General features: G+C 51.1%; 2 protein-coding genes across 2 annotated transcripts; one reads left to right on the top strand and one right to left on the bottom strand.

The window, feature by feature from the left end:
• The first annotated feature begins 4664 nt into the window (after window positions 1-4664).
• Window positions 4665-17482, top strand: Naaladl1 (N-acetylated alpha-linked acidic dipeptidase like 1). Its single transcript, XM_028855918.2, has 18 exons — window positions 4665-5019; window positions 5100-5272; window positions 5349-5470; window positions 5835-5957; window positions 10124-10407; window positions 10482-10586; window positions 11055-11140; window positions 11259-11378; window positions 13883-13968; window positions 14050-14113; window positions 14195-14262; window positions 14404-14495; window positions 14585-14675; window positions 16084-16165; window positions 16244-16417; window positions 16494-16581; window positions 16685-16777; window positions 17007-17482. The coding sequence occupies exons 1-18, from the start codon at window positions 4820-4822 to the stop codon at window positions 17191-17193; spliced, it is 2238 nt and encodes a 745-aa protein (XP_028711751.1). The 5' UTR covers window positions 4665-4819; the 3' UTR covers window positions 17194-17482.
• Window positions 17483-22329, bottom strand: Sac3d1 (SAC3 domain containing 1). Its single transcript, XM_028855916.2, is given in 3 exon segments — window positions 17483-17947; window positions 17950-18069; window positions 21272-22329. Coding segments are annotated over 3 exon segments (1308 nt in total). The 5' UTR covers window positions 22086-22329; the 3' UTR covers window positions 17483-17573.
• Between the last annotated feature and the right edge of the window lie 70 nt (window positions 22330-22399).

Below are 22399 nucleotides of genomic sequence, written 5' to 3'. Positions count from 1 at the left end.
GACAGACCCTCCTCTGATCCTCTGGCGTCATCTTCATGAAGAGCGGAGCCAGTGGGCACCATCTGGAGACCAAACGGGACAGCCGCTGAGTGAGTGTGGAGCCAGCTTCATCCTGCTTTCCACCCTAGTCACGGCCGCTGAGGGACCGTGACTGGATGTACTCCATTGGTAGCACAGTTGACGACAGGCTCCTGTCGGGGTCACAGGATTCAAGGTGACGGTCTTATCCTAGTGAATTCTGATTATTCTTTGCCCTCTCTAGAGAGGCCTAGGAGAAGCAGGGTTTTTTTTTTTTTTTTTTTTTTTTTGTGTGTGTGTGTGTGTGTGTGTGTGTGTATGTATAAGGTGTGTATGTGTGTTTGCTTAGCATATGTATACTGTTATGCTCAGATCACAGGGACCCAAAAAAACCACTAAGGAGACTGAATGCCATATGTAAAATCAAAGAGCCTTTCTTTCTTTTTTTCGAGACAGGGTTTCTCTGTGTAGCTTTGGTGCCTGTCCTGGAACTCACTCTGTAGACCAGGCTGGCCTCGAACTCACAGAGATCCACCTGGCTCTGCCTCCCGAGTGCTGGGATTAAAGGCGTGCGCCATCACCACCACCCGGCGAGCCTTTATTTCCAGCTCGGAGCTTGGTCTCTGTGACGCAGCGGTGAGAGCAGAGAGCCCCGAGCCCGGCAGGGTGGGTTTTTATCATAGCAGAGGTTGGCATGAGTGGATTTTCAGAGTTCAGGACCCTGATTGGCTGACATTTGTCTAGGGTATAGGTGTGTGATGGGAATGTTTGGAATGTTAGGTGTTTCTCCTTAGATGCAGGCCCTTCCTTGGTGGGGTCAGCTTATGGCTTTTCCTGGATCTGGATGTTACCTGTCAATAAGCCTGTCCCAGAAGCTGTGTCTGGGCCTCTAAGCCTGTCATGGCAGCTGGGTGGTCAAGCTGTTTTGCCCTCCCCCCCCCATACACAAGCATGTTTGCAGCTGTGTGTGTGTGAGTGTTCATGCACAGGGGTAGGAGGGAGTAAGACTTGCTGAGCCACACCCTTGAGTTATGAGGGGCAGTGGTCCAGGTCCAAGGGCGGAGGCTGACCTCAGATGGGGACATGGGACTGCTTGTTCTGCCACGGTACTAGGAGGGCAGGACAAGGGATGGGCCAGAGCCAGGAGACTGAAAGCTGGGCGGGGAGAAGGTGTGTGGCCTAAGAGAAGAGAGCTGGCCACATGGCTCAGTGGGTATGGGACTTGTTACCAAGCCATCCTCCGACCTCTGTATGTTTGCTGTGATATGGACACATGCATATAAATACCTAGTTTTGTTGTTGTTGTTGTTTTAAGACTTATTTATTAAGATTTATTATTTATTATGTAGACAGTGTTCTGCCTGAATGTATTCCTGCAGGCCAGAAGAGGGCACCAGATCTCATTACAGATGGTTGTGAGCCACCATGTGGTTGCTGGGAATTGAACTCCCAACCTCTGGAAGAGCAGCCAGTACGCTTAACCTCTGAGCCATCTCTCTAGTCCTTGTTTTTTGTTTTGTTTTTTTTGTTTTTGTTTTTTTTGAGACAGAGTTTCTCTGTGTAACAGCCCTTGCTGTCCTGTAACTCAGAGATCTGCCTGCCTCTGCCTCCCGAGTGCTGAGACTAAGGGTGTGCGTCTCCACACCAGGTCCACATAACTAGTATTTAAAAACAACAACAAACAAACAAACCATGTTTTTTAAAATTTATTTTTATTTTATGTGCATTGGTGTTTTGCCTGAATCTATGTGTGTGTGAGGGTGTTGGGTCCCTGGAACTGGTGTTACAGACAGTTGTGAGCTGCCATGTGGGTGCTAGGATTTGAACCCAGGACCCCTGAAAGAGCAGTCAGTGCTCTTAACTGCTTCTCCAGCTCTCTGCTTCATAACTAGTATTTTAAAATCAGAGAGGAGAGTGTATAAGACCTGTGGGCCCAGCCAGGGCAGTGGGAGGACCTCGTTAGGACTTGAGGAAGGAGGACCCTCGGAAGCTTCAGACGGTTTTCTGGTTGTGCTCAGAGAAGTCATTGGGAAGGGGGCTAGGTCCATCCTGCTGCTGCTTGTGGTCCAAATGGGCATTCCCAAAGGTGAGGCTATGTCAGACACACCCCCAGTCACGTGACATCACAGCAGAGGTACAGGGTGTTTTTTCACTGTTGGTGGCTGAAGCAAAGAGGCTGGAGGGTCCCGGGCTGGGCCAGGAGAGAAGGAATAACGGGTGGGAAGGAGCCCAGTGGCTCCGCCCCGATGAACGGAGGGAGGGAGGGAGGGAGGCAGCCCTCGTGCTTTAGCTCTGCACTGAATCCCACCAGTGCCCACAGCCTGGAATGTTCAGAGCCAGGGTTGTGGTGCCCATCCAGCCAAGGTGTCCGAATGGCTATGGAAGTGTAGACACTAAAGGGTTCCAACAGCCCGAGCCGGCATCTTTCCTTTGAGTACAGTGTATTGTATATGCATCAGTGAATGTTTGCGTACATTCGTGCATGTGTGCCGAGGTCAGAGGTCAATGTCAGTATCTTCCTTTATCCCTTACTACCTTTACTTACTTGTTTATTTATTTATTTATTTATTTTGAGACAGGGTTTCTCTGTATAACTGCCCAGGTTGTCCTGGAACTCACAGAGATCCACCTGCCTCCACCTCCAAGTGCTGGGATTAAAGGCATGTACTACTATTGCCCAGCTCCACCTTTATTTTTAAAGATCTATTTATTTTAAACTGGGTGGATGTGGCACATGCCTTTAGTCCCAGCACTCAAGAGGCAGGGGCAGGTGGATCTCTGAGTTTGAGGCCAGCCTGGTCTACAGAGCAAGTTTCAGGGCAGCCAGAGTGAGACTGTCTCAAAAAATAAAACAAAACAGAAGACTTGTTTGATTTGTATGGCTGTTTTGCCTGCATGCATGTTTTTGTACCAAGTGCATGCTGGTGCCTGCAGAGGCTGAAAGAGGGTGTCAGATCCTCTAGAGTTGGGGGGACTGGTTGTGAGCCTCCATGTGGGTTCTGGGAACTGAACCTGGGTCCTGTACATGCTGAATCATCTCCAGTCCCTCCATCTTATTTCTTGAGATCAGTTCTTTCACTGAACCTGGAGCTCCCTGGTTTGGCTGTATTGGTTGGCCAGAAGACCCCGAGGATTCCCTTTCTGCCCCCCCAACCCTGGTGTTGGGGTGTAGATGGGAGCCACCATGCCCAGCCTTGTCCTGAGATGCTGGGGATGGAACTCAGGTCCTCATGCTTCACAGAGGCATTCCGCTGACGGAGCCTTCTTCCTGACACTTTTTTTTAAAGGCAGGTTTTCACAGGGCTGGCCTCAAACTCACTCTTTCCTAGGCTGGTCTGGAACTCACGGTCCGGTCCCCCTGCTTCCACCTCCAGAGGGCTGTGATTGCAGGTACCATCAAGCCTGGCCTGAGTTGATTTCTCAAATGTTCACTATGCATGCTCTGAGACCCAAACCAGACTCAAGCCCAGCTGCACACTCGCTCTTGACGGGGTGTCCCACCTGTGGCTTCAAATGTTCAAAGAACTTCAGGACAGGGTGTGTCTGTACCCTGGTGTCAGCTGAGCCTCTGTTGATCAGTTTATCAGCTAACCTTAGCAACTGTCCCCCAGTTCCTTCAGAGGAAGATATGTGCTCTCCAAATTGACAATCTTCTGATAAGACCCAAGGCCACAGTCTGGGCCCTGATAATCATCAAGCCGGTCTATCTCTCCCGCTGGACTTTGCTTCCCCAGGGCCTGCCATGAAGCTAGCTTAGGGCTGGATAAATGAAGGTAAAAGCACAGGAGGAAACAGATAAGAAAATGGGTGGGTGCAGAGGTGGTTGGGAGTAAGGGGGTAAGTGGGAGGATGGATGAGGAAGACCAGTGGATGGGAGGAAGGCTGGATGAGCCGCAGGATGTGGGGGGGACGGATAGATGAATGAGAGCAGAGCATGGGGGTGCACCCTTTAATCCCAGCAGAGGTGGGAGAGGCTGGCAGATGTCTGTGAGTTTGAGACCAGCCTGATCTACAGAGTTGTAGGCCACCCAGGGCTACACAATATGATTCTGTCTTTGGAAAAAAAAAAAAAAAAAAAAAAAAGGATGATGGGTAAATTCCATTTCTGGGGATGGAGACCCTTGCTTTGCCTGGGTGATATGGGCTTCCTGGTTTAGATTCTTCAAGGTTTAGGCTCCCCTGCAAGAGTCCCACTTCCTCCCACGAACAGGACCTTCTGCGAGGCAGAAACAGAAAATCCTGCCAGCCTTTCTCTCCTTTCATGCTCTGACACTGGGCTGTAAACATCTCCACAGAGGGCGTCTTCTTCATGAAGCCAACAACACGGTTTTCTAGTGAGGAAAATGGACTCAGAGAAGCTGAGTGAATTGTCTAACATGACAGAGCTTGTCCAGCAAAATGACATCATTTGAAAACAGTCTGCTCAAGCCATCAAGGCACCAGTGTCGGAGACTGAATGGCCTCAGCGAGGACTCAAAGATGTCAGGGTTCCCAGGGGGGCAGCCAGCAGGGCCCTGGATGTCCCAGACCTGTGGTGTCAGTTTGGCAGGGGAACCACAGGAAGGGCCCTTCCCTTTGCCAGCTGTAGTGTCCCCGAATTGTCCTGGTTCCTTCAGAGAGCCCTTCCAGGTGAACAACTCAAAATGTGGTTCAGGTGTCAGCTCCTGGCTGGTACTGCAGGATCTTCCCTGGCTCTTCACCGCAGGGGCAAAAGAACAGCACCACTCGTGAGTAATGGTTAACCAGCTGGACACCCGTATATAAGGAAGCCCAGCCAGGGCTGCTGGGCTGTTTCCGCAGGATGCACTGGGTGAAAATACTGGGGGTGGCCGTTGGCGCTGCCGCCCTCCTGGGGCTGGGGATAATCCTGGGCCACTTTGCCATCCCCAAAGCAAGTGACCCTCTGGCCCCCAACACTTCAGACTCCCAGGACCTGGACCTGGCCATTCTTGACTTGGTAATGGGACAACTAGATGCCAGCAGGATCCGAGAGAACCTTCGGTAAGAGGTGGGTCCTCCCAAGCCCCTGTTAGCCAGAGGCCTCCCCTGACAGACTCCACCCTCCCCTGCTCACCCTGCAGAGAACTCTCCAAGGAGCCACATGTGGCCTCCAGCCCTCGGGATGAGGCCCTGGTGCATCTGCTGCTGGAGCGTTGGCGGGATACTGAGACTGGCTTGGACTCAGCCAAGACCTATGAGTATACGGTCCTGCTCTCCTTCCCCAGCCCGGAGCAACCGAACATTGTGGAAGTCGGTGAGGTCCTGCCCAGGAATGCCCGGGTGGTGAGGGCTGCTGCTGGGCCCAGTGCTGACCCAGCCTTCTCACACAGTGGGCCCCAATGGAATGGTCTTCCACTCCTTCCAACCCGGAGAGAAAAATCTGACTGGGGAGCAGGTGGGGCCCAATGTGTTGCAACCTTATGCTGCCTACGCACCCCCTGGGACCCCAAAGGTGAGCCTGGATCCCCCACTACCATATTCTAGTTCTCCTTGGTTTCCCCTCTTCCTGATCTAAAGCAGAGGCATCTGAGAAGTGCTTCAAGTGGCGTCCAAAGCCCCCCTCCCCACTGACCTTATACATGCTGCTGTTATTCCTATCCTCCGTTAATCATTCAACAAACACGAGTTAGTGCTCCCTGCTTAAAGCCTGGTGTAGACACCTAGAAAAAGAAGAGGGGAGCCATTTTGGGGGTACACATATCTTTGGGTGAGGAGGAAAGAGAACCAAAGTTCTTGTTGCTGCTATTCAATCTTTGTACCCCTTTGTACCTGCCTTTGGCCTAGCCTGGCCTACAGATCTCTCCTTTTGGGATTAGGGCCTCCTCGTCTATGCCAACCGAGGCTCCGAAGAGGACTTCAAGGAGCTAGAGACTCGGGGCATCAAACTTGAAGGCACCATCGCCCTGACTCGCTATGGGGGCGTGGGGCGTGGAGCCAAGGTGAGTAGCATTCATCATGCAGGGACCTGGTGGAGAAGGGCCAGGGCTGGACAGAAAAACAAGGGGAAGAGAGCAGAGAGGAAGCATTGCTAGGAGAGGAAGGGGCGAGCTGTGAGCTTATGTGGGCTGGGGTCCCCTGAATACCCTGCCCGGCTCATGCCGCCTGCTACCCCCAAGGGCCAATAGAGTCAAAACCCCAAGCTCTTAAGTTCTTTTTTAAAAAATTTTCCCCCTCAAGACAGGGTATCTCTGTGTAGCCTAGGCAGTCCTCGAACTCACAGAGATCTGCTCTCCTCTGCCACCGCAGTGCTGGGGCTAAGGAAAGATGTGTACCACCACTGCCCGGCTAACTGGCAAATTTTAAAAAGATGTCTAGAAAGCCTTTTTTAAACCTTTTTTTACACTTATTTATTCATTTTATTCATTTATTTATTTAATTTATTTGAGGGGAAGAATGTTTCTGTGTGTGGGAACAGAGGACAACTTGCAGGAGTCAGTTCTCTCCACTCTGTATGTTCGGGGTGTTGATCTTGGGGTGTCAGGCCTGGTGGCAAGCCCCCTTTACCTGCTGGGCCAGCTCCCCTGCCCAGGATTGGACTCTTTAAGTTGGGTTTTATTCAGAGACCTGGTGATCTGCGAAAGCAGCAGGTTAACATCTTAAAAACCGGCAATTCCTCCCCAGCCAGGGGATTACCCAGTGAGACAAAGGCAGGCAGGCAATCTGGAGCTCAGTCAGGCCCCTCTGCTCAGGGCCAGCCACGCTTCTGAGACTTGCAATATTTGTGTCTCTCCATTTCATCTACGGCACGGCCTGCTCCTTCTCGGGGTGCTGAGCTCAGACCCCGAGTCTACTTAGTGTCTGCTGATACCAACTGTGTACTCTAGGGCCTGGGCACGTCCTACAGGCTCTTTTCTGCAATACAGAGCTCCATGGATGGCTGCCAGTCTAGTCAAATTGGAAAGCTCTAGGTTTCAGGGAGAGAGGCTATCTCAAAAAATAAGGTGAAAATGGAGCATGCCTTTAATCCCTGAAGAGGGAGGCAGAAGTAGAAAGATCTCTGTGAGTTCCAGGCCAGACTGGTCTACATAGTGTTTTTCAGGTTTTGTTTGTTTGTTTGTTTTTTGTTTTTAAAAAGCCAGGTGTGGTGGCACACAGCTTTAATCCCAGCAAAGACAGGAGGATCTGTATGACTTTAACTTGGTCTTTGTAGAGAATTCCAAGACAGCTAGGACTGAACAAATAAAACCAACAACCTAAACAAACAAAAATAAGGTGGAAAGTGATCATGTTCACAGACAGAGAGAGGGAGAGAGAGAGAGAGAGAGAGAGAAACAAGAGAGAGGGAGGCTGGGACAGCTGCTGTTTGCTCTCTTCCCAGCTCTTCAAGAGAGGTATCTCATCCTAGTCAGGGTTTTTTTTTTTTTTTTTTTTTTTTTTTTTTTTTTTTCTCTTTTCCTTTTTGGTTTTTCTTTCTTTCTTTCTTTCTTTTTTCTTTCTGGTTTTTCCAGACAGGGTGTCTCTGTGTAGCTTTGCGCCTTTCCTGGAACTCACTTGGTGGCCCAGGCTGGCCTCGAACTCACAGAGATCCTTCTGCCTCTGCCTCCCGGAGTGCTGGGTTTAAAGGCCTGCGCCACCACCGCCTGGCTTAGTCAGGGTTTCTGTTGCTGTGATAAACACCATGACAAAAGCAACTTGGGGAGCAAAGTTTATTTTCTTTTTCTCATGTAGCAAAGGCTGGCCTTGAATTTACTGTGTAGCTAAGGATGACCCTGAGCTTTTGACCCTGCTGCCCCCACCCACCACATGCTGGTATTAGAGGTTTGTGTAATTACCAAGTTATGCGATTGTTAGTCTCCTTTTTGTTTGTTTGCTTGTTTTTTTCATTGTTTTGGAGTCTTATTATGTAGCCAAACCTAGCTTGAAACTCACTGTGTATCTTAGGTCAATCTTGAACTCCCAATCCTCCTGCCTCAGCCTCCCAAGTTCTGGGGCTGTACTTGTGCACCACCATGCTCAGTGTGATGCTCACCTTTTTTTTTTTCTTTAATGATGTGTGGGGAAGATTAAGAAAAGGCCTTACACTACAGCCCAGGCTAGCCTAGAACTCACCATGTAACCCAGGCTTACCTCCAACTCAAGGTGATCCTCCCGCTTCAGCCTTCTGAGTGCTAGGATTAAATTGTGAGCTACCATACCTGGCTTGGCTGTCACAGTTTCAGTCTACAGTGTGTTAAGAACCTTGGTGATATGCACTATAGCTGTGTGGTGACTACAGAGTGTGTGGGTTCACGCGGGTCCTTGGAATGAAGAACACAGGGGCATCTTAAGAATGAATTTAGGGGTTGGGGACTTAGCTCAGTGGTAGAGTGCCAAGCGCAAGGCCCTGGGTTCGGTCCTCAGCTCCGGAAAACAAGAATTAAAAAAAAAAAAAGAATGATTTAGCGTATCATGGCTGTAGGGGGGTTCAGCCCTTTTCCCTTCACCTAGGGCATATTTATTTACTCTTTTTTTTTTTTACAGTTTAGATAGTTAATTTCCTATCTTCAAAGCAACCAGAAAGGAGCTCCCAGAGACCAAATGCCAGGTGCAAATTACTTGAATTAACAGGTACCTCAGTTTTCTGGGTTTCCTGGACCAAGTTTTGCACAGGCCTTTGATCCTTGGGGGACTCTCAGATCCTTGACTCTCCGACAAGATTCACCTAGGGCGATAAGAGAAACAAAAGGTGTGGTTGAACAAAGGAAGGGTTAGGGCTGGGTGCTGCTCTCTGGAGCAGGCCAGGAGCTCAGCAGGAATGCCGCCACAATGCACCATCGTTACTGTCCATGTTCAGCACCTTAGCGTTGTTTGAAACCAACATTCCAGGGGCTCTGGAGATGACTCAGCTACTCAAAGTACAGGCTGCTCTTGCAGAGGGCGTGAGTTCAGTTCCCAGACCCCGGTCAGGTGGCTCCCAACCACCCGAAACTCCAGCTCCAATGGGATCGGGCACCTCTGGCCTCCTCAGGCGCTGGCACCCGCGCACATACCCACTTAGAGACATACGATACATACGCACAGACACAATTTAAGTAAATACTAAAATATATCTTTACTCTTTTTTTGGGGGGCAAGGTTTTTCTGTGTAACAGCCCTGGCTGTCCTGGGACTGGATTTGTAGACCAGTCTGGCCTCGAACTCACAGAGATCTGAGCGTTGGGATTAAAGGCATGGGCCACCACACCTGCTTTGTTTTGTTTTATTGAAATTGAAATTCCATTTAACAATGTCTTCTTCTCCCATTGCACCATAGACCTCTAATATCCTCAGCTCCACTTTCTTTTGTAATTTTAATTGATGTGTATGAGTGTTTTGCCCGAATATAAATGCAGTACCCACAGCTGCCAGAGAGGGCATTAGATCCCCTGGAACTGGAGTTATGGACCGTTATGAGCCGCCATGTTTGTGCTAGGAAACTGAACCCAGGTTGTGCTGGAAGAGCAGCCTGTGCTCTTTTGTTTTGTTTTGTTTTTGTTTTTCCAGACAGGGTTTCTCTGTGTGGCCTTGGTTGTCCTGTAACTTGCTTTGTTTAGAGATCCACCTGCCTCTGCCTCCCTAGTGCGTTCAACACCATAGTCTGGTGCAGCTAGTACTCTGTCTATCCCTGCCAACTTATTTATTTTTCAATGAGAAAGGACTTCAGACATTTGTTTGTTTATGTGTCTATGTGCATGTTTGTGTTGTGTGGGTGCCTTCAGTGGCCAGAAGAGGGCATCTGATCCCTCTGTGATGGAGTAACAAGTGTAATCATATATTTTCCGGGTGGTGAAGGTGGCTCACACCTTTAATCCCAGCACTGGGGAGGCAGAGGCAGGAGGATCTCTGTGAGTTCGAGGTCAGCCTATTCTACAGAGCAAGATCCAGGACAGGCACCAAAACTACACAGAGAAACCCTGTCTTGGGGGAAAAAAAATGAAGATGAACAGAAACAGGTTAAGTTAAAAGACCTAGCCAGAAATGAGCCTAAGCTAGGGTGAGCATTCACAACTAATAAGAAGTCTCTGTGTCATGCATGACTTGGGAGCTGGTTGGTGGCCCAAAAGAAAAAGCCTGGCACAGGAGGAGGCTTAGGGCATGCCTGTCACCATCTGTCACTTACACACAGCCTCCTCTGTGCCTTCTGCAGGCCATTAATGCTGCCAAACATGGAGTGGTCGGAGTGCTGGTGTACACAGACCCTGGCGATATCAATGATGGGAAGAGCTTGCCCACGGAAACCTTCCCCAACTCCTGGGGGCTGCCTCCCTCTGGTGTGGAGAGAGGCTCCTACTATGAGTATTTTGGGGACCCTCTGACTCCCTACCTTCCAGCTCACCCCTCTACTTTCCGCCTGGATCTTAACAACATCTCAGGATTTCTCCCAATTCCTGCCCAGCCCATTGGCTTTGAGGATGCCAAAGACCTGCTCTGGTGAGCCTGTGCCCAGCCCTTTGCCTGTCTGCAGATACCTGCAGACGCCAAACTTAGCCTCTCTTCCTCCCCAGTAACCTCACTGGAGCCTCCGCCCCAGATTCCTGGCAGGGAAAGTTGGGCTGTGACTATAAGCTGGGGCCCGGCTTCAAGCAGGACGGGAGCTTCCCAGCAGACAGGTGAGGGGCTTCTCTCTTCCCTCCAGGTCCCCCAACTCCCTTCCTCCCTGATGCCTCTTGCCTGACTTTCCTTCTTCCCTCTTCAAGACCAGCTCCAGCCCTCTCCAGAACAGCTTGGTCTTTGGGGGAAGCTCCCTGAAAGGGCTGTGACCCTCCAAACCCACGGGGTCTCCCTGCCCCTCCCGCCCACTTCCCGCTCCAGCCACTGCCTCCTTTGAACATGCTCCAGGACCTGGGCAGTGCACGTTTGGCCAATGTCAGCTTCCCCATCTGAGCATTCCTGCTACCAAGTGTCCCCTCTTCCCAAGCCAAGGAGGCTTCCAACCAAAAGAGGGACGACTTTTGCTTTTCTTGGTCCTACCCGGCAAGTGACTACCATCACCTCTCCTGGCCTCACTTTCTCCTGACTTTGATAAGGGGACAGGAGAGGGCTTAAATTCTAATCATATCCTTCATCCCACTCCCTAGTGAGGTGAAAGTGAGTGTCCACAACACTCTGGAGCTGAGACCCTCCTCCAACGTCCTGGGCATCATCCAGGGGGCTGTGGAACCTGGTGAGGCCCTGGCCCAAGCCTGCCACTCCCCTGGGTCCTGCCCTGGTTGCAGCCTGCCTTGGTCTGCCTGTCCTCGGCTGTCCTTTCTCTGTCCCCCTGACTCTGGTCCTCCCTTCAGATCGTTATGTGATCTATGGAAACCATCGGGACAGCTGGGTACATGGAGCGGTGGATCCCAGCAGTGGTACTGCTGTCCTCCTGGAGATCTCCCGAGTCCTGGGGACCTTGCTAAAGAAGGGTGAGGCTATCCTCTCTCCTGGTCACTCCCCCAGAAGCCCCAGAGTCATTTCTAGCCCGCTTCTTCTGTTTCCTCCATCTTCAGGGCTCACCTGAGCCAGGCCATGAGCCCTGGAGGCATAAGTTCCTGGGCACCAGCCCCTACCTTAAGGAGTCTCAGGGCTCAAGGAACAGATTACTGATATATGCAGCCATCTTCAGGAGCCTCCTGTGTGTCCTGGTAGAGTCAGGCCCACAGGCTGTAAACATGGTCTGCCCAGGCTCTGTCCATAGGGTGCCATGCCTTTCAAGGCATGTCAAACTCTTCTGGTGACATATTCCAGCACCAGAGTCTCTCAGGGGAAGGGGTAGTGGATTCTCAGGTAGGCAAGGGGTCATAGCTAGGAAGGAAGCTGAGCAGCCAGGGACAGCGGCACCCAGAGGAGCAAGCAGGAAGGAGGTCGAGGGTGTCTGTGTCCAGGTTGGAAACGGCACTTGAGACATGAACTGGAGAGTTGTTAGCAATATCAGGAGGTCAGGCAGACGCAGCCAAGATCAGCTGAGGAGTCAAGTGATGAGCTGGGGACAGACAAGCAGGCCCCTGGAGCTCTGAGCGAGACCAGCCAGTCTAGCCCACCTGGTGAGTTCCCCCACCGCGGAGACCTCATCCAAAAGACTCAGGGGTTACTTGGACATAGCTAATATTTTCCTTATGCATTTATTATAGTTTAATACATCAAAGTAGACAGAATCTAAATAATGGATTCTCCTACAGATTGTCAGGAAATGCTAAGAAATGGTGTGGAGATATGTGCTTTCTGGAAACGAGAAAACAACAGTGAAAAACACCAGAACCGTAAACAAAGCTAACCTGGACTGCACACACACATACCCTGGCTCCCACACAGGAGAACCTGGAGTCTGTCTCACGTGTGCCCTTTCGTCTCTAGGCAGCTCCTCAGCTGTTCTTGTCTTTCAAGATGCTGGCATTTGTTGCATTTACCATCAGGCTCTACATTTCTGGCAAGAAAAAGTGTGGGGATTTGTAGCTGCAAAGATGCAGTCAAACTATATATAAAGTTTATTTTTCCTCCTTAAGCCAAAAGATGAGTGTTAGATGTGGTGGCTTATGTCTGTAAGCCCAGACCTCAGGGGGCTGAGGCAGGAGGAGTGCCAGGAGTTCAAGGCCTAGTCTACAGAGTGAGACTATCTCAACAAGTAAATGAGTAAGTGAAGGGTTGGGGTTACAGGTCAGTTGGCAAACTGCTTGCCTAGCCTGTGAGAGGCCCTGGATTGGATGCCAGCACTTCGATCCCAGTGGACGCAGGAGAATTAGGAGTTCAGAGTCAACCTCAGTTACATAGTGAATTTGGAGTCAGGCTCTGATACAAAAAAGATGAGATCTCTCATGGTAGCACATGCCTGTGATCTTAACACTGGGGACGCTGAGGCCGGAGGATGGTGAGTTTAAGACCAACCTGTGCTACAAGAGTAGTTCTAGAACAGACTGAACTCTATAGCACGACCCCGTTTCAGAGAACAACAGTGGGGTGGGGATTTAGCTCAGTGGTAGAGCGCTTGCCTAGCAAGCACAAGGCCCTGGGTTCAGTCCTCAGCTCCGGAAAATTTAAAAAACAAACAAAAACAAAAACAAAAACAGAGAACAGCAGTGTAAAACTCAACAAGAATGATCAAATAATCCAGCGCAGCCAGAGTTGACAAAAAACAGGAAGCATGTGGAGCTGAGGGAATATGGCCTCGATGAGGGGGTCCTTGGGTGTGGCTAGCACACTGTGGGTAGATAGCCTGGAGATGGAAGCCAGGCTGCAGGATGCTGTGGGAGGCAGGGTGGGCCCCTGGACAAATCGTAGGCCTCTGGAGGCAGATATCTGGATTTAAACGTGGCTTGGCTGCCTACTGGCTATGACCCTGGGCAAATCATTTAAGTTCTCTCTGCCTCAGTTTCTCCAACTGTGAAATGGAAAGATACTATTATAAGGGTTGGTTTGGGATAAAGCCATTGGACAAATACCAATGTATTATCAACTAATATTTCCTGGGATGCTTTGAGATTGAGGGTAGAGGTTCAAATTCCCTCAAAGCAGGTTACCATGAACCAGAGAGGAGGTAGGGCATTCTGGCCAAAAGAGACCCTGACCCAGGGGTTCCCGGGGTAGGGTGTGTTGAGAGTGGGAGGCTAGAAAGAAGGTTCCTCCTGGAAGGCTGGCAGGAGGATGCTAGGTCTCCCTGACACAGGATGCACACCTTTGCTTTTGTTTGTTTGAGACAGGGTTTCTCTGTGTAGTTTTGGTGCCTGTCCAGGATCTCGCTTTGGAGACCAGGCTGGCCTCGAACTCACAGAGATCCACCTGGCTCTGCCTCCCAGTGCTGGGATTAAAGGCGTGCGCCACCGCCGCCCGGCAGGCTGCACACCTTTTCTGGCTCCTCCATTCCTTCCATGTCCCCAGCCTACTCCTGAAGTCAGAGGACCCTGCCCTCCGACTCCTCATGCCCTCTTCTCTCCAGGCACCTGGCGACCCCGCAGATCCATCATCTTCGCCAGCTGGGGGGCAGAGGAATTCGGACTCATTGGCTCTACGGAATTCACAGAGGTGAGTGAACCCCACAAGGGAATGGGTGGAAGGGGTTCTTGGATGGGGCTGTAACAGACTGGGGTGTTCCCCACCCTGTAGGAGTTCCTCAGCAAGCTGCAGGAGCGCACAGTGGCCTACATCAATGTGGACATCTCCGTGTTCGGTAGGGGAGGTTCTGCCAGCTACAGTGGGCTGGAAAAGGGAGGAGCTGGGTCTGAACAGGTCTCCTTGATTCCTCCCACAGCCAATGCTACCCTCAGGGCACAGGGGACGCCTCCTGTACAAAGCGTGATCTTTTCTGCCACCAAAGAGGTATGGGGGTGTGATGATCCAGTGGGGTAGGCAGGACTGGCCCAGGACCACAGTGGATCTGGAGATTGGAGTCTGGCAGGGACCCCATCCAGTTGCGGAGGCTGCGTTTCCTGAGCCATCTGATGATTCTCTCTGTATCAGATCAGTGCACCAGGTCCCAGCAGCCTCAGTATCTATGACAACTGGCTCCGATATACCAACCGCAGCAGTCCAGTGTATGGCCTGGTCCCCAGGTGAGCCCCCAAACCAGAAAGGCAGGAGGACCACAGGCCCAGCACGTTCATCAAGCACCCTCCAAATGTTATTCTCTTCCCTCCTCTAGCCTGGGTACCCTGGGTGCAGGCAGTGACTATGCCTCATTCATCCACTTCCTGGGCATCTCTTCCATGGACCTTGCCTACACCTATGACAAGGTGAGCAGAGTCTGCCATGCCCCTCCCCTCCCAGTATTGCTGCATCGAATCTCAGGGGAAGGTCTGGTACAGACTAGTTCTAGCTCATTCACTAAGCAGCTGTGTGTCTTAGTTTTGTTTCCTGCTTCTGTGACGGACACCCTGACAAAAGCGACTTTGAGGAGGAAGGGTTATTTTGGCTCGTCCAAGTCACAGTCCATTTTGGCAGGAAGTCACAGCAGCAGGAGCTCCAGAGAATGTATCCCATTCACAGTGAAGGGCAGAAAGTAATGAGTGAATGCATGATTACTAGTGCGCAGTTCAGTTCCTCCACCCTGACCTAGGGAATGGTGCTACCCAGTAAGGTCCTCCCACCTCAATGAATGTAGAGATGGACTCCCACAGACATGCCCACAGGCCATCCCGATCTAGACAATCCCTTCTTGAGACTCTTCCCAGGTGATTCTAGATTCTCAAGTCGACAATTTTAACTAACCATTAACACGGCAACACAGGTCAACTGTCTTAGTCAGGGTTTCTATTGCTGTGAAGAGACACCAGGACCACACTCTTATAAAGGAAAATGTCTAATTGGGGTGGCTTACAGTTTCAGGGGTTTAGTCTGTTACCATCATGGTGGGACATGGTGGCATGCAGGCAGACGTGGTGCTGGAGAAGGAGCTGAGAGTTCTGTATCTTGATCTGCAGGCAACAGGAAAGGATTGTGTCACTGTAGCTTGGGCATAGACCTCAAAGCCCATCCCCACAGTGACATACTTCCTCCAACAAGCCACACCCACTCCAACAAAGCCACACCTCCTCATGAGCTTATGGGAGCCAATTACATTCAAACTACCACACCAACTTTCTTAGATTGAGCATGTTTATACTCACTGGATATTTGTGCTGATTGCATCGATTTGAAGATGCTCCATCTTACTCATTCTACAATCCTCTGTTGTGTCATGTTATTCTTAGTCAGGAGGAAGAAAAGACTACTGTCAATCAGTTGTAGGATGCCAGTGACTAACAGAACTGCGTTTGGAAATGCTTTTGTGGGTGTCAGCACTAATCAAGCAATGCTAGGGAACTAAGAGGAGTCGCACACTGCTGTGGAGACTGAGGTGGCAGCTGCAGCTCCTCTGGCCTGCACCTCGAGTGGATGCTCTAAGGCCCGTTCTCCCACTAGTGCTGCTGCCGTGGGTGGTGGAGCTGGGATCCCCATATCTGACTCTACTGCCCCAAGCTCCTCCTCTGTCCTATCTGGGAGATACCAGGCAGGTTAGTCCCTGAGCCTCAGGTCCTTCTCTCTTGTGGAAACTCTGAAGCTCACATCCTGGATGTGATGAGGACTGAGGCCGTGCTGACACAGCTCCCACTGTGGCTTTCCCACCCCAAGCCTAGCCCCTCCTCTTCCTTATTCCTCTAGGGCAAGACCTCAGCCAGGATCTACCCTACCTACCACACGGCTTTTGACACGTTTGATTACATGGAGAAGTTTCTGGACCCTGGTGAGGAGGGGACAGGGACATTCTGAGGACAGAAGGATGGGCTGAAGATGCAGTCCTGGCCTCACGTCCCCTCCACAGGTTTCAGCAGCCACCAAGCTGTGGCCCGGACTGCTGGGAGTGTGCTTCTGCGGCTCAGTGACAGCCGCTTCCTGCCCCTCAACGTCAGTGACTACAGTGAGACACTACACAGCTTCCTGGAGGCTGCCCAAAAGGATCTTGGCACCCTATTAGAGCAGCATAATATCAGCCTGAGTATGCACACCCCAACAAAGAAGTTCAGGGAGCCCTGTATCCCCAGGCAGAGCTAAGCCAGATGTTCCTCACCCAGGTCCCCTGGTGGCCGCAGTGGAGAAGTTTAAGACAGCAGCTGCAGCCTTGGTCCACCGCATCTCAACACTGCAGAAGAACAGCCCTAAGTGAGCATGGGCAGTGGGCAGGTGTCTGGGAGGGGGCACCAAGGGCACACGTCAAGCTAGCAGCTAGACTACTGGCTTGTGGGGTGACCCACACGCCCTCCAGCCCCTTGCAGGTACGGATGGTCAATGACCAGCTAATGCTCTTGGAACGGGCATTCCTGAACCCAAGGGCTTTCCCAGAGAACCGATACTATAGGTAAGTCTATGCCAAAGCTCCTGGGAGGTGGGGTGGAGCAACGATCTACCCAAAGAGGTTTCCTGCTTCACTGCACAAGCTACTCACTGATGGCTGGGCACGAGGTCCCCCCTGCACTGCTAAGCCCTTTCTTTCAGAGACCAGACAGGGGGCTTTAATGCTTGCCTGTGGACAATGCAGAGTTCCAGGCCAACCTCCCACTGACCATCAGCTTGTCATTTCTCCACAGTCACGTGCTCTGGGCACCCAACACGGCCTCTGCTCCCACATTCCCAGGTCTGGCCAATGCTTGTGCTAGAGCACAGGACGCCAACTCAGGATCTGAAGCGTGGGCTGAAGTACAGAGGCAGCTTAGCATTGTAGTAATGGCCCTGGAGGGTGCAGCAGCCACCCTGGAACCTGTGGATGACCTCTGACCCAGCCCTAGCTCTTGGGCTCTTCCCTTATCTTGCATCTCACACCTGTTTCTCTGGGACATGTCCCAGTCTTTGCCGAGGCTAGGAGTAGATTAAACCAGGAAACACTCCCAAGCTTTTGAGGCAACAGCCAGGGATCCTTGCAGTTAAACACAACTGCTCATGGTAGTGGGTGAAACTTGGGCCCAAAGTAGAGCGTAGAGGCCATTGCCCAAGCGTCTTTCTTCTTGCCCTGCTCTTCAATGTTCTCTCTCCCCTCTTAACCCTCAAATAAATGAAGTCTAACAAGTTCCTGTAAAACAAGTTCCTTTTATTGTTTGGGAATCATGAAAAAGAACCCCAGGTGCTCTGGTCCAGTCCTTGGGGGAGACAGAGCCCTCTCAAGCTGGAGATCCGGGTCTGTGTATTTCCCTGTCTTCCTCTGCCATGACCACCTCCTCCAGGGTGTGTCCCTGCAGCTTGCTTCCCACTAATAGGTGGCAGGTACCAGGGGGTGGGAGTCCTTCCTCAGAGTATCGGCCCCTCAGGAATACAACTCTGTCTTTATCTAAGGTCAGTCCATGGGCCCGACACAGGTCCTGTGCTTCGTGGAGCCCATCCAGGGCCAGAAGGTGTACTATGAAGTCCAAAGGCAAGGTCTGTCCTTTGGGAGTGCTCAGGGCACGGGCCAGACGGGCCAGGGCTTTGCGGCGGGCAGAGCCAATGTGTCCCTGCACTGCGCAGCTCTGCAGGAAGGGCAAGGTGCGAAGCAGGCGAACAACCGGGCATGGTTGCCTTCACGGAAGGCAGCGTCAACGGCCAGGGCAGTCTGAAGGGGTGGACAGGCTCGAAGGGCGGCAGGCAGCTGCAGAACCTCCTGCAGGGCTTCCACAGATCCTGAGGGCAAGAATCAGAAAGAAACAAGAATGCTTAGTAACTTTTAGATCAGGCCTACCCACCTTATATTCCACCCCTCCAGTTCTTTTCCAGAACTTGGTTCTGCCCACCTGCCCACTCCAGTCATGTTCCCTCAGAGAGGCTAACCCACTTCCTCTCTCCTTCCAACAAATCCAGCCATCACACCAGTCCCTTCTCTGATCTATTTGAGGTGCCACAATACCAGACCTCCTTCAGTCTAAATCCTTACAAGGGGGAAATGGGCATTGTTACATTTACAGATGAGGACACAGGCTGTCTTGAGTTTCTATTACTGAGACAAAATACCATGACCAATCACAAGTTTGGAGAGGAGGAAGTTCATTTGGCTTACACCTTCAAATTGCTGTTTCATCACTAAGGGAAATCAGGACAGAAACACAGCAGGACAGGATCCTGGAGGCAGGAAGTGATACAGGGCCATTGGGGTGCTGCTCACTGGCTTGCTCAGCCTGCTTTCTTTTTTCCAAGACCACCACAGTGGGCTGGGCCCTCCCTCCCCCATTGATCACTAATTGAGAAAATGCATTACAGCTGGATCTCATGGAGCCATTTCCTCAACTTAAGCTCTTTCCTCTCTGATGACTAGTTTGTGTCAAGTGGACACACAAAACTAGCCAGTGCACAGGCCAAATACAGGCTTGCCTGAGGCTGTCCTAGAGAGCTCAGGCTACTCCTGCTAGACCCAAGATTTCTGACTTGACTTTCCCACTGTCTGGGTTGCAGTATCAAAAGGATTTTGGGTGCTGGCTTCTTCACCACACTCCTACTTCTCCATCTGGAAAGGTCATTTTTTGAGGAAGACTCTTCTTCTTTCCAGGAAATCTTGGCCACTGGAACCTTGGGCCACTTTTTATGAAAGAATCCTGTATAATAAAGCAACCTCTGGAGGCATCACCATCCCTAACATCAAGCTCTACTATAGAGCTATAGTAATAAAAACAGCTTGGTACTGGTATAAAAACCGACATACAGACCAATGGAATCGAATTGAAGACCCTGACATTAATCCACGCACATATGAACACCTGATTTTTGACAAAGAAGCCAAAACTATACAATGGAAAAAAGAAAGTATCTTCAACAAATGATGCTGTCATAACTGGATGTCAATATATAAAGGATTAAAAATAGATCCCTATCTGTCACCATGCACAAAACTCAAGTGGATCAAAGACCTCAACATAAATCCAGCTACACTGAACTTAATAGAAGAGAAAGTAGGAAGTACTCTTGAACGCATTGGCACCGGAGATCACTTCCTAAATATAACACCAACAGCACAGACACTGAGCACAACAATTAATAAATGGGACCTTTTGAAACTGAGAAGCTTTTGTAGGGCAAAAGACATGGTCAATAAGAAAAAAGCCTACAGGATGGGAAAAGACCTTCACCATCCCCACATCTGACAGAGGACTGATCTCCAAAGTATATAAAGAACTCAAGAAACTAGACATCAAAATACCGAACAATCCAATTAAAAAATGGGCTAAAGAGCTAAACAGAGAATTCTCAAAAGAAGACAAATGGCTGAAAGACATTTAAAGACATCCTTAATCATCAGAGAAATGCAAATCAAAACGACTCTGAGATACAACCACTGTGGAAATCAGTATGGCGGTTTCTCAGAAAACTGGGAATCGATCTACCTCAAGACCCAGCCATACCACTCGGGTATATACCCAAAGAATGCTTAATCATACCACAAAGAAACATGCTCAACTATGTTCATAGCAGCACTATTTGTAATAGCCAGAACCTGGAAACAGCCTAGATGCCTGTCAACTGAAGAATGGATTAAGAAAATGTGGTACATATACACAATGGAGTACTACTCAGCAGAGAAAAACAATGACAGCATGAAATTTGCAGGCAAATGGATGGAACTAGAAAATATCCTGAGTGAGGTAACCCAAACCCAGAAGAACAAACATGGTATGTACTCACTCATAAGTGGATACTAGATATAAAGCAAAGAACAATCAGACTGCAACCCACAGAACCAGGGAGGCTACACAGCAGGGGGACCCTAGGATGACTGTGGTTTATAATAAGTTTTGGTTTTAGCTGGGCGGTGGTGGCGCACACCTTTAATCCCAGCACTCAGGAGGCAGAGGCAGGCGGATCTCTGAGTTCAAGGCCAGCCTGGTCTACAGAGTGAGTTCCAGGAAAGGCGCAAAACTACACAGAGAAACCCTGTCTCAAAAAACAAACAAAAAAAGAAAAGGAAGGAAGGAAGGAAGGAAGGAAGGAAAGGAAGGAAGAAGAAGAAGGAAGGAAAGAAGGAAAGGAGGAAGGAAGGAAAGGAAGGAAAGGAAGGAAAAAAGGAAAAAGGAAGGAAAAAGGAAAGGAAGGAAAGAAGGAAAGAAGGAAGGAAGGAAAAGAAGAAGGAAAAGGAAGGAAAAAGGAAGGAAAAAGGAAGGAAAAAGGAAGGAAAAAGGAAGAAAGGAAAAGGAAGGAAAGGGAGGAAGAAAGGAAGGAAAGGAAGGAAAGGGAAAGGAAAGGAAGAAAGGAAGGAAAGGAAGGAAAGGAAAGGAAGAAAGGAAAGGAAAGGAAAGGAAGGAAAGGAAGGAAGGAAAAGGAAGAAGGAGGAAAAAGGGAGGGAGGGAGGGAGGAGGAAGGAAGGAAGGAAGAAAGAAAGAAAGAAAGAAAGAAAGAAAGAAAGAAAGAAAGAAAGAAAGAAAGAAAAAAGAAAAGAAAAAATCTCACTCTGTGTGTGTTATCACATATAAAATTACCGAAGAATCTGCCTGCCTGAGTTGGGATTAAAGGCACCTGTCACCACGCCCATCGGATTTTCTTTTGATAAGTAATTCACCCACAGAAAGGACCTTTTAGCAACTCTGTCAGATTCAATCATGGGCCAGCCCACTGAGTAGTTTTTAAAAGTTTGGAAAGCGCTTTCTAGGCCAACTCTCTCATTACTATTCCACCGCCCTCCATCTCTATTACGGAGAAAACAGCCCAATTTAGGACTGACAGGTCTGAGGTCCCACGCCGGGACTCGAGGGCTCTTAGGAACCGACTTTCCCGAGGAGGAGCTATTACGGAGTGATGGAAGCTGCCGTACCCCTAAGCTACACTTCGCCGCCGACGCTACAAATGCTTCTCCCCCAAAATCCTCAGGTCCCCACGCTCAGCTCCGCGGGACCCGACTCACCCAAATTGTAGAGCAGAAAGAGGCCCTGGAAGGCGGCCTGCCGGGGGTGCGGAGCCTCGGCCCGCGCGTAGCAGCGCCTCAGCGAACCGAAGCCTTCCTGCACCTGCGTCTGCAGCAGCACCGCGTCCGCGGCTCCGCGCGCCTCTTCGGGTCGCAGTCGCGCCACCACGGCCAGCAGCGTGGCCAGCGCGGCCTCCAGCACCGCCGCCGCCTCCGCGTCGCCCACGCCCTGCAGCGACAGGTCCAGCCGCACCGCGCGCAGGCGGTCGGCCACGAAGCCCGCCACCTCTGCGCACGACGCGTCGGCGCGGCCGGCCACCTCCCCGGCCAGGTAGCGCACGGTGGCCAGGAGCACCGGCGGCGGCCGCAGCAGGCTGGGCGGGGGCCGGGGCTTGCCTGCCGCCGGCCGGCTGTACTCCTTCACGGCGCGCCGCGGGTCGGCTCGGGGCGCGCTCGCAGGTCCGCCCGGCTCTACCTCCAGTCGGTGCAGGCGGCGCTCGCGCTCGCGCTGGGAGCGCTCGGCGGCCGGGCACATGTCTGGGCACAGGCCCCTCGGCAGCTTGCAGCCGGACATGGCAGGGATGTGGGCAGCCGACGAAGGCTCAGCATCTCCGGGCCAGCGGACGCGCGGCGCGGCATCCTGCCTTGGGCTCAGGGAACAGGCGCGGGGCCCGGTTTGGTGGGTCCGCCCCCGCTCCCCGTGGTTCCCCAGACCGGCCAATACTAGAACGCTCCTGCTGCCGCGGCCTTCCGAAACGCCTCCCACAATCCATCGCGCCTGGCCTCGTTCTTTTCCCACTTCAAGCCGTCCCATGATGCACTGTTTTGTAGTCCAGCGACGAGGCCACACCTCTCCAAGTCTTCTGGGATTTCGTGAAGTTCAGTTTTTGGATTTGGGGCTCTCAAAATAGTTAACTCTGTTTTGTGTATCTCTCCATTATCTCTTTAACACACGAAACTAGTGCCGTGGGCTTGCCGTTCTGTATCGTTTCCCTGGAGACAGCCTCCCTAAGCGTTTTGTTTTGAGACAGCTCTCCTTATATAGCTTTGGCTGACCCTGAACTCAACGAGATCCGCCTGCCCCGCCTTCAGAGTACAGGGATTAAAGGCGTGAGCCACACACTCATA

This window comes from Peromyscus leucopus, chromosome 1 (assembly GCF_004664715.2).
Source record: "Peromyscus leucopus breed LL Stock chromosome 1, UCI_PerLeu_2.1, whole genome shotgun sequence".
Lineage (NCBI taxonomy): Eukaryota > Metazoa > Chordata > Mammalia > Rodentia > Cricetidae > Peromyscus > Peromyscus leucopus.
The sequence above is the reverse complement of the archived record's forward strand: the minus strand, read 5'-3'. Positions and strand labels throughout refer to the sequence as shown.

Coding starts and splice junctions, on each gene's coding strand:
- Naaladl1 (XM_028855918.2), top strand. CDS start 4,820: ATGCACTGGGTGAAAATACTGGGGGTGGCCGTTGGCGCTGCCGCCCTC. Junction 5,958..10,123: donor GCGTGGGGCGTGGAGCCAAG/GTGAGTAGCATT, acceptor TGCCTTCTGCAG/GCCATTAATGCTGCCAAACA. Junction 16,582..16,684: donor CTGCAGAAGAACAGCCCTAA/GTGAGCATGGGC, acceptor CACGCCCTCCAG/CCCCTTGCAGGTACGGATGG.